The 12,113-nt window shown below is 42.9% G+C and overlaps 1 protein-coding gene across 1 annotated transcript in view; it reads right to left on the bottom strand.

The window, feature by feature from the left end:
* The window catches only part of EXOC6B (exocyst complex component 6B), a 436,833-nt gene that overhangs the window by 90,316 nt on the left and 334,404 nt on the right, over positions 1 to 12,113 (bottom strand). The window contains exon 20 of the mRNA XM_065404703.1: positions 7,502 to 7,575. Within this exon, the coding sequence (XP_065260775.1) occupies positions 7,502 to 7,575 (74 nt within the window). The remainder of the gene's footprint in view (positions 1 to 7,501; positions 7,576 to 12,113) is intronic.

Raw genomic sequence — 12,113 nt, 5'->3', positions numbered from 1 at the left:
GGGAAGCTATCGAGCAAGGCAGCTCACTGAAGGTTCCTTTATGGACGGCAACTCCATTCAGCATGCATAGCTTTCCTAGCCAGCTCAAGAGTGACAGCTTCCAAGCATGCAGAGATTATTGGAGTGTATTCAGTTTCACAGGCAGGGATCTTGAGGTTAAGGGCATCCACCTCTGGCCCTCTTCATCCCCCATCAATCCTGCCTCAATCAACAGGTTAAAGGTGAAAGTGGGCCTTATCACTCAACTGGTGTCCATTTCCCTGATCAGATGACTGCCTCACAATCTCCTGCAATTAGAGGGCATCTGCCGTCAGGGTGGGGAGGAGAGGTTTGTTGCTACCAACAAGCTGGCTAACACCATCTAGCTACGACTGTTTATAATCACTCTCCATTACATGGCAGATATTTCAAAGTGACAGTTGTCTGATCTAAGGTATAGGGAACTGATGACACATCCAAAGGGGCTTATTATCCCTGAGGAAGACAATGAGAGTTGAGTGAGCTCAGCAAAGAGCAGGATCAGACCCCAAATTTTAACAAATAACTAAAATGTGCTCCCCGTCTAGATGCAACTTTTCCTATTCACTGAGGTTTTGGGTGGAAATGGAGTTTTATCTGATTGAATATATTGTTTGCTCCACCACTGAAGGAAAAACAGACTAACAAAGACATCCACATAAAATGAATGCTCATACATTTCTTTGCACAGTTGTCACAATTCGACCTCTCACAGCGTTGGGGGGAAAATTACATGATTCTCACAATAAGCTTCCAGTCTACTCCTTACTTAGATAGGACCATAAAGTTACTTCATAGATGACAATTGATTCTCTGACCCGGGAGAGTTTACAACGGAAGGGTCCAATCTTTCTGACAATTAATATCGAACCCCCTGCAACATTTACTCCCAACAATATCCACAGGAGTACACTGTAATGAAAGAAACCCGGGCAGAATTTTTCTAGACTAACTGAAGCACTAACAGTATATGTTTGCACTCCCGATTTTTTGTTTGAAGGCTCTGGGGAGTATCTAGGCTGGCTAAATCCCCAGCATGCCAATACATCCTTTCTGGATCAAGGGTGATGGGTTTTGATGGAGTCTGAGCAGCTGAATGAACTAGGGGTTGTGTGAGCTTAATATAATTGAACTGCAAAAAGCCATGTTTAAAGTACCATTAAGACTAGCTTAAACCCACCAAAGCAAGGAAATTCAGAGTTAAGGCTCTAAATCCATGCCTTCGTGCCTTTTAACTTCTTGCAGAGCAGTGTTAGCTGAAGACCATGTCAGCCTGGATTTCAGCACAAACTCTGATTCATCTTTCCTTTGTGAGTCAGACATTTAGCATTAGGTAATTTATTGATTTTGAAGAAAGGCGCCTTTTTCAAAATACTTTTATTTTTTAGTGCCCCAAAAACACATTCTGAGCCTAACAAGCAAGCAAAACATTAGCCTGGGTTCTGGAATCTGCTGCTAGCTCTTTTAGGATGGTTTAGTTGCTCCACAGAGAATTCCTCCATCATGTTTTCAGGAGCTGCAGGATTGAGAGAATCATCCTATGCAACACCCATATGGCCTATGGCTAGGTCCAAGAGAGGGAAGGGGCATATTCAGAATCAGAAGGAGTGTATGTGGCTGGAGTGCTCTGCTCTGGACAAATGGAGTAACCCATTAGGGGGCCATTCAAAGCCACCAGGAATTTGGACAGCCCCTGGCAGTCCAAACCCACAATCCAGGAGGAAAAAGGTGACTTAAAGCCACCTTGCCTCTTCCTATACCCATCAAAATGATCTTTCTTGAGAAGTGCAGTTCAGATTCAGGGTCATAGTTCCTTCCAAGAAGGGTGTACTGTCTTGATTTGACATGACACTACCATAAGGAGTCGGAAAGATAAGAAGGGGACGGGGGCAAGAGGACTAGGTGCCAATAAAAAGATTTTGATGACAGGATGACGTGGCCATCTTGAGGATTTGTTTTTGTTTTTTTCCATTATTTGTCGTCACCTTTCTGCTCCTTCACTTCTCCCAGGTTATCGGTGGAGATGAGTTTATAGGGACACTTCAGTGTCATAGCCAACAGATCTGAAGAGGGCATTCGAAGCGCAAGGAAAGGCATGGAACTTAGGCCTAGCCCCCCCCAGTGTGACTGTGTCAGACAGAGCAGCCTCATGGTTAGAGCACAGGAAGTAGCCATTAGAACACTCCGGGTTCCACTCCTGGCCCTCCCACAGACCTGTTGCATCTTCTCTGACATTAAGCTCTTGGTAATTCAGTTTTCTCACAGATGAAATGAGTGTTATCCTTACTTGCCTGTCTCAGAGGGGTGTTGAGAGGCTTACCCTAATGTTCCTAAAGCACTCGGAGATCCTCACTTGGAGGGCATTATCAAAACCCAAGGTGTAACTACTCACAAATCTCCCACAGGACTAGCTTATTAATGCAGGGGTCATAAATGAAACAGTTGTTTAAATGGGGCATAATGAACCCATGACTTTGCATACGATGTATTGCTTTCCAACAAGGCATTATGGTAAATATTTTCAAAGACAGGAAACTCAATTTAAATATGGATTTAGAAGGCTAACTTTAGGCACCAGTTTTTGAACATATTGACCTATAAAAGTTAATTTTGTGCCTCTCTAGGCTGAGCTAAAAGACCAAGCTCTGTTAGCTCAAAGAGTGGTCCAGCGAGTCACACTGTATTAGCGTGGGTTGCACAAGTAGCAACCAAACCCTATGAAATGAGGGGACTGAGTGGGGATACAACTCAGAGGGAGAATTAGGAGTACTGTAATGGGATGAAATGAAGGAAAGGAAAATTTACACCGAATATCAGGAAAGACATCCGGCCGGTATAAAGCTATAGCACATTCGCCTCCCAGGGGAGAGGTGGAAGCCCCATTGCTTGGGGGCATTACACACTAAATAGGAAAGAAAACACATCTAGGCATATGGCAGTAAGGCAATGCTTCACAAGCTGTAGCTCATTGACATCAACAATCCAGGAAGCCATCTCCTGCAGCATCAGCAGATTGGAACTTTTAAGCTACTTCTACCCTGCGCCTGAGAGTGCATTTCCCAGAGTGGGTAGACAGACAGGCGCCAGCTCTGCTCCAGCTAACACACTAAAATTAGCAAGTGGCTTGGGAGGTGATTAGGCTAGCCACCTGCGTGAATACCGGGGAGGTCGGGTGGACTTGTAGTTGGGAGGGTCGGCTGACCCGGGGCCTGTGCCACTGCAGCCCCATTGCTCGCACTAGCTTGATCAGATCTAGCACTTGACTGGCTACCCTTACTGGGAAGCACGCTCCCAGCTGCTCCAGACCTACCTAGAGTGCCAGGCTGAGAGAGACGGGGGATATTGCATGAGGAGCTGGTCTCTCCCTGACAAAGCGGTCTACAGAAGGATTTAGTTGGAGAGCTACTGCAATAAGGAATGCTCCTACACTGGCTGGGAGATGAACTGGATGGAACCTAATGGGACCTTTTGTCGTGTCTAACGTCTAGGATTCTGTGATTAACGCCGTGATTAGCCACGTTTTGCAAGGTCTTCTCTTTCAACTGAAAAATGTGCTTCAAATATGCAAGTGCGTGTGTGGACCAAAGACATGTCAGAGGGTTTGCCAAAAGCAAAACTACTATCTTAGCTTCCCCTTCGGGGAATTATTCAGTTTAACTGACAATCTCTCTCTCATGGTTTGAACATTGCAATGTGTATTTCATCAAAGCATGAAACAAGGCGTTTTTGACATCTTTTAACAAGTATTTCTACACATTGCTGCACACTCAGTGGGATGGGCAAGGACTAAATCTAAGCACTTGGTGTCAGGCTCATGCAATTGCCTGTTTTCAACCTGCCTCCAGTTTATGAAACTAGCCCTACGCAGAGAATAGAAATAAATTTTCTTGGAAAAAATGGGAGAATCTGTGCTTACTGTCAAGCTGTCATGGCCCGTTCTGGGGCCATGCTTTCATGCTGCTGGCTGGGGAGGGTAGCCTTGAATGCAATCACTTCCTAGCATGAAACTGACAAGAGCGACACAAAGCAGACAGCAAGGACGGTGCAGACAGCATTGCAGTACAAAAGGTGTCCGTTGGCAGGAGGCTAAACACAAATCTTTCATTTCATCCAATTTTTACCACCAAGTTTCTGATTAAAACATGAACTGGAAATCCATATTAAAGAAATACATGCATCTCACCAAATAACCTTCCAATTAACTTTGTCATGTCTACGAAGGACCAATGAATTATTTAAAAAAAAAAAAATCCGGCTTTTCACTTTTTATTTCATGCTACTCATAAAACAAGGAAGGCTACCTATGATTATACAGGTAATGTGGGGAGTTAGGGAATATGGCGGGAGAGGGGGAGGGAAGTGTATATTTGAGGGAAACATCCTTTGATTGTCATTCAACGTAAACCCACAACCACAACTGGCTTTGGGACACAGTAAAAGACGCATCTAAAATGTTTGCTGTTTGACAAGTGGTAAGCAAAACAGCTGCTATAAACTCAAAGCCAGCGGTTGTCTAAAACTTACCCCACTGAAGTGGTTTGAAGAGGTGACTTTCAAATTTAGCTCATAGACTTTAAGGTCAGAAGGGACCATTATGGTCATCTAGTCTGACCTCCCGCATGATGCAGGCCACAAAAGCTGACCCACCTACTTTCCCTTAACTCAGCTGTTGAAGTCTCCAGATCGTGATTTAAAGACTTCAAGTAGCAGAGAATCCTCCAGCTTGGGACCCCTGCCCCATGCTGCGGAGGAAGGCGAAAAACCTCCAGGGCCTCTGCCAATCTACCCTGGAGGAAAATTCCTTCCCGACCCCAAATATGGCGATCAGTAGAACCCCGAGCATACAGGCAAGATTCTCCCGCCGGACCCTCATTTTACCAGCGATGGCACGTTATTGCCTAATTGACTAAAATCACGTTATCCCATCAAACCATTCCCTCCATAAACTTATCTAGCCTAATCTTAAAGCCAGAGAGGTCTTTCGCCCCCACTGTTTCCCTCGGAAGGCTGTTCCAAAATGTCACCCCTCTGATGGTTAGAAACCTTCGTCTAATTTCAAGCCTAAACTTCCCCACAGCCAGTTTATATCCATTTGTTCTCGTGTCCACATTAGTACTGAGCTGAAATAATTCCTCTCCCTCCCTGGTATTTATCCCTCTGATATATTTAAAGAGAGCAATCATATCCCCCCTCAGCCTTCTTTTGGTTAGGCTAAACAAACAGAGCTCCTCGAGTCTCCTTTCATAGGAAAGGTTTTCCATTCCTCTGTCAAGTTCCTACGGTTTCACATGATATAACAGTGACAGAGCAAAAGTGTCCGTGGAACACCCCAAACACATATTTATAGAAAGACAAGGGTTCAGGTTTTTTAGGATTGCCTGTGGTGAGAAAGTCAGCACGGCTCCATGTATGTGCAGGGGATGCACAAAATTCCTTGCAGGATCAGGGCTTCTCACAGTGAAAATCTGTGCAGACAGGGAACTTATATTTATGTAAAATGTCATGCACTGCCCTGTATGAACAAATGATATCTGTACTTCCCAGAGGTTTTAGAATGACACAGAATGGCCAATTACCATGTGCTACCCAAGCAATACCCTACTTGTATCAAGACAGCATCACTCCGACACTCAAAGATATGGCGTTGCCTGTCCTGAACTGCAGATTCCACTAGGCAGGCTAGGTGAGTCAAGTCTTTACTTTACCCCAGCACAGATTACATCTTCGGCAAGTTATCAAAAATGCTGAAGACCAGTTAGTGGAAGAGAAAGAACAGAATACACTTAGTAGCAGGAAACTTACAAACAAATACAATTAGAGAACTTGTGTAGAGGAGAGTATTTGACCAAGGAGCAGAAATATTAGAGAGGAAGCAACAAATGGACCATCGTCTAACTGTATCCTGGCTCATGTTGAATTCACTTGGGTGCATACTGCCCTTATAAACCATATTAACATTACACATACACCGGCCTACCAGTTAATACACTGCTTCATAGAAGTTAAACATCTGAGAAGCATTTATAGGGCATTTAATTCTTTAGAAAAACCCCACAGCTTTCCTCTTCAAAATCTCTGCATTCATCTCTGTATCTTTGGAGAAGAACCAACACCCCTATATTACCTAAAACACAAGGTCATGTGTGCTTTACTGACAACTCTGTATGTGATGTTGAAACACTTCTGTATGCAAAAGCATGAGATTCGGGAATGACAACTCATTTCTTTCCTGCGAGGCACTTAAGACAATATTTCAAATGGACCTTACATGTAAGCAAATGGACAAGTTTGATATGGAAACAAACCATGCAGAATTGAATTCCCAAACGTAAGTGGGTATGTGGAGACTCATTATCATCATCAAACTTTAACGTAGCTTTGCACAAGTGTCATTGGATGACAGATTACAATGCACATCAATTGGATTCGGAGAGGGTTCGCAATCCATTATGGGTTAAAAGCTGTTCCGGCATGAATCAGAGTCACAGTGGTGAGGAGATCATCGATACAAGGGATTATGCAGATTAAAGAAATACCCTGTGCATCTGAAAGTTTTCAGAATGCAAACTATGTCAACCCTGCAAACAAGAGGCACTGCATCATTATGGCAGGAGAGACAAAGCAGAGGGGGTTTAACAGACAAAAAAAGATTGTTTTAATAGGAGAGAAACATCAGTCATCGAGTCCTACTTCATTCAGACTTTCTATCCAACCCCATCCATCTTCAGTGCCAAGAGATGACAGGGCCCTGCTCTCTTTTTCCCCCCGCCTGGTATATCAATAATGCCCATTTCTACCATAACAAATGACTCGCTAGAATGGCCCTTTTCCCTAAACTGGCTTGCCAAGCTCTAGGGATGCCTTAGTACCTGCTACGGTCAACATGGCTATAATGGGATCTCTTGTGAGGTAGGCATCAATGGGCGGAGCCTTTTGTACCCATCTTCATAAACAGCCACTTTGTCATTCATGGCTGGGGAATGTCTGCAAAAGAGGGAGCTGGGGGAAAAAAAAAAAGACACACACACACACACCCTACACAACCCAGAATGCAAATTCCTTCGCCCTCCTGAAACGCTTCTCCGGGCATTATCTGCGAACAAAAGTGCTCCATGCAGGCGGTCTCTGCATCACTGCTCTCTCTGTTAGCAACACCTGCTTAGTGTCAGCACAGAGAGTTTCAGAGTTATCTTTTTGCCATGTCTGCAGAAGCCAACCAGAGCACAATGGGCCCATTGCTTGGGGTCACTTATGTCTTTCTCCCTTTCCCTACACCACCAACTTGTTCACCTCGGCCACTCCTAGGACCCTGGATAGCTAAATAAGTTGGCGGTCTTGAGTACGGGGGAGAAAGGGGGAGAATATAGGTCTCTGGCCTGAATCACCAATGCCGCTTCCCCTCCCCTCCCTTTTCCTTAAGACCTGATGGTCTTCAGTCACACATCTTAAAAGAAAAACAAAAAACAAAAACACAAAGACTTACTTGTCTCAAGTCGATGAAGGCCAACTGCAGTGTGTCCCCTTGGAACCCAGGCACTGGCCCGGATCTGGCAAACTCTGTGGGAAAGAAAAGAGGATAAAAAGCGCCTTTAACTAACCATGGACAGGGAGATTGGCAGACGGATGACAGGGAAGACAAGAGAGACTGGGGGAGAGGAGGACTGCACTTCTAAGGAGTCATGTCTCCCTCCCTTCAGCTTCTTTGTTTGCCCTTCAAAATTTGTGTCATCAAAACACCATTAATTCCACCGTCCTGACAGCAAGGAAACTGTACTAATTCGACCTGAAATTTATTCCCATGAGCCGCACTGGGCTTCAGAGTATTTGTTTTGTGAATGGACAAACAACTTGCAAAGAAGAAAGGGGAGGTGGGGGTGGAAAAGTTTTTCCTCTCAACACAATAAAATCTTCAGCTGTGAAACTCTTTTCAGTTCCGAAAGCTATTTATATTTTAGGGCACTGAAGGTATTTTCTAATTTCACGCCTGTCACCGGGTTCCATAAGCATTCATCAAAAAAATATGCCCAGCAGCACCATTAATTATTCTGCAGCAGATTATCTGCATTTTCTGGTATGAAACATTTTTGCCCGTATACAAGCACCCAAAGCGGGAAGAACTGCCGCCACTGTGTGGCCTATTTATTTATTTTGGAAGTGGACTTTTGACATCTGAATACCGTTGGTTTATAAAGCAAAGAACACTTCCAAAGCCATGTTTGCCCCTTTCTGGTGTAATCCGGCCCCAATTCTACACTCAGGTGGTTTATTTTTCTTCTAATGTATTGGTTAAACTTAGTCTAAAACTAATACGGGGGACCATACATTATGATTTCAGGTTAGAGGATCATTTCACAGCTCTTGGTTGATAATGGTCACAAAGAGGCTGATAACCGTATTTCTCCTTGCTGAGCACTTGTGTTGAAGGCCTGTTTCCGGCCATCTGATCTTGCCCAAGTTTACTAAACCAACCATTAGAACGACTCTTCATACAAAACCAGGACCTCACTTAGATACAAGGATCATGGCTGAATCTCCAACCTCACTTTACTCCCTCATGTCTAAGTGTACGTGGTTTGTGAAGTCACCTAGGAATACCATACGCCAACTGTATGTCCTATGCTTTTGCCTGGCTGAATTTTGTTGCTTTTGTGGAATTACAGTATGTCAAACTGGGACAGTTTGCAGGAGACACCGTTTACCATGGCTGTACAGAAGAAGAAAAAGTGCTCCAAGCTATAGCTTTTAAATAAAATGATCCCAACACCCATGATTTAGCAGCTACTTCAGCACAGTTGTTCATCATGTCAGGACTTTTTAAGGTAGGGGAGCAAGTCCTCAGCCTAGCATGAAGCCTCCACAGCCCCTGTGCCCCTGCTGAGAGCAAAGGAGGATAAAAGCAAGGTTTTACTTCACATCTTCATGCCCAGACTAAGGTACTGAGGGATAATATATGGTTACCCGCAAAGTCCTAAATGGTGCCACCTCACTCCATATATTCCCTTCACTGGAAGCCTGCTTCCATTATTTCTCTCACTTTGAAGTAATACCAAGAAGGAAAAATACATCTAAGAACCACATTTTTAAGGCCCTGATCCTGCAGCCCAGTCACTTGAACAGTCCCACTGGCTTTAATGAGACACACGGAATTTGCCCCATTTCCAAATTCTCATGCAATTAAGATCATTTGTCCCCCCTCCACCGCAACCTTTTCATTCAAATGTCGGAGGAGGCACATCCTCCAATTTGGAAATTGGCTGCCATGTCCTTTTTAAAGTGCCAATTTTCAAATGTTAATAGTTTTACTTTTTAATATTTTAAAATACCAAAATAGTCTAAACTGTCATTAAGACAAACCTCTCAATCAAGCATTTCTAAAGTGACTCTCACTGTAGTACAATATTTGGAAAATTGCAGCAAGTTGTTTTTTGTTACAGAACTCAGAGAGGCAGTCAGATTAATAAACAGGTTTTCAAAACCAAAATCCCATACCTGTGCTACTAACAGAAACTTAATTTAACAAAGAATTAAACAAAAAAACTAATTTAAATTTCACCATTCAAGATGTTTGGCAAAGAAAGGTCCACCTCTGATGGTCCCTAAATATGGACCCGAGGCCTAAATTTAGGCCTGTATGTTTGACAAGTTTGGTTTTGATTGACATTTGCACATCATGGAGATTGTACAGTTAAACTAGGCTGCTCAGTTTCTAGTCAATTTCATTTTCAGAGTCTCCAGCTATCGCCCACAGTGCTCCAATGTCCGGGCTGCAAACAGTCCAGGGGAAAGTTGAAATTTAAAGTGACAAACTATTTTCATTGAATTAGTTTTAAATTTCATTAAACCATTTATATTCATGTTACTGTGCATTTTGTATAAACTTATTTAACAGACTCAATTTCACCCGTGTGCTCAGGGGACAGTCCACGCCCTACGAGGGACTTAAGCAATGCAGAGGTCTCATGCTGGTGCTCTGCAAGAGGCGATTTTCTGTTACATGCCCATCCCCACAGCATCTGGGCACATTCACATAATACAAAACCCCCATATTAAGCATCTGAACACCACACACATTTTAAATGCAGGAAAAAGCCTTCTGGCTTCCCAAGAATGCACAGAAAATATTATCACTGAGATGGCATATTTAAGGGGCCTGTCTACAGGTTTACTGCACTGGGGCACTGTGCTGTAACAAAGGAGTGTTTTGAGAGGGGCAGGCGTATATTCTTGCTTCTATGGATGTGGCCAAATCCTGTTATATCTATAGCCGAGTGAATATTGGGAGAAATATCAGAAATTATTTTTTTGAAAAAAGCCAGTTTGTAAATTCAAGTGTCTAACAGTTGCTAGAAACTAATTTAGAATTCTAAACTCAACTGTAAGATTCCCAATTTGTGCAGACACCGTCTTTCAACTATTCATGACAATTTGTTTGCAAAAGATCTGCTGCTGATATTCTTGAATGTTTCCAGATAAGCAATACATTCCCAAATCTTGTGATCTGTTTAGGGACAAATTCAAGGTAAAATCCATCCCATTCATTACATGTGTCTAATTATTAGCTCTGCTCTAGTTATGTTGAGGAACCATGTTACAACCCTGTCTGTAGTGGGGTGTAACACACTTTAATAAACAACTGTAATAAAGTATGGTCCATCCTGTACAGGGAAGAGTAACCCATGTTACAGCACCGCTGTATTAAACATACACTAACTCAGTAAATTCTGTAGTGCAGACTGGCTCAAACGGTAACTCCTCAAAAAACTGGTGGAGGCATGCATTGCATGAATAATACATCCAAGGAGTGAAACAGCCTATGAGATCATTATTATATTACTTGTATTACAGTACAAATGAGATCACAGATATTGCTTATACGATGCAATGTGTACATTGACTTCAAGGGATTGGAACAGGAATGAATGGGGTGTTTCACCACATTATTATTACAAAGTACTGCAGCACCCTCTGTACTCATAGGTCACGTTTTACATACCAATGCCACAAACTTATCTGGGGAAAGGAAATGTACAAAGTCCTTTTAAAAAGGAACAGAGCTTTAAAGGAAAGACACAGCCAGTTCTTGGTTTTAATCTCCTCAATCAGGTTTCAGTACAGTTTTCTCAGAACGACCCAGCACAGTGGTGGCCTCGGCACTGTCAGATTCGTTTATTGTACTTTCTCCACTACCAAGGCGAGCGGCGAGATAGAGCAAGCCACCTACCATACGGCCCCTTGAGCAGAAAATCACAAGAGAATAGAGCAGATCTGTATGCGGCTGTTTGTACAAAGCATTTAGCCAGGCTAAAGGTTTGAGAGGATTGTGTTCAGGCCAAAGAAGTAATGTCTTTGCAAGGCCTACAGCTAGGGCCACCCAGGGCAGGTAACAGAGGGACTCTAGCCTCTTTTCCAAAAGGCTTCTCCAATGAAAGAATCAAAGAACTGTTAAGCAATGAACAAAGAATAAAGAGTTCAAACACACAAGGAAAAAAGGCACCCATTGTAAATTAATGATACAGAATTTGGGAATATCCTTTCATATACTGTAACACAGCTATACATGCAAGTATACAAGTATACAGAGATTCTAATACATTGTGTGTAGTTAGGAGTACACACAGCTGGCTTCTTTATTCCCAAATTCACTAATTTAGGGACAAGGTTTTCTGCATCATACATGTCCCACCTTCAGAATGATGGTGTGGATGGGTGGTACAATGATTTTATTAGCACTCATTTACTGTAACCTGCATAATCTGCACATGGTTTCATTACTTGTGAATAATGCAGTTATCCCAAACTGATGCCAATTAAACCTTTAAGCCAAACCATCAAGTTCTGTTTTTACACACACACACACACACACACCCACACACCCACACACCCACACCCTTTTGTCACTGTAGTAGCTGAATTTTATATACACACAGGTTTTTTTATATTATATCACGTGTATTATGTATTTCACACACACACACATGCAAAATCCTACCTTCCCATTTGCTCATGCTGTGCAATATTTTTGCCCCATGTCAAGATAATAATTATAGAAGCAAATTTTCAGCATGGGCTCATAAATGCTCAGAAGAGTTTTGCAA

Source organism: Emys orbicularis, chromosome 5 (assembly GCF_028017835.1).
Source record: "Emys orbicularis isolate rEmyOrb1 chromosome 5, rEmyOrb1.hap1, whole genome shotgun sequence".
Classification (NCBI taxonomy): domain Eukaryota; kingdom Metazoa; phylum Chordata; order Testudines; family Emydidae; genus Emys; species Emys orbicularis.
This window is presented reverse-complemented; position numbering and strand designations above follow the sequence as displayed.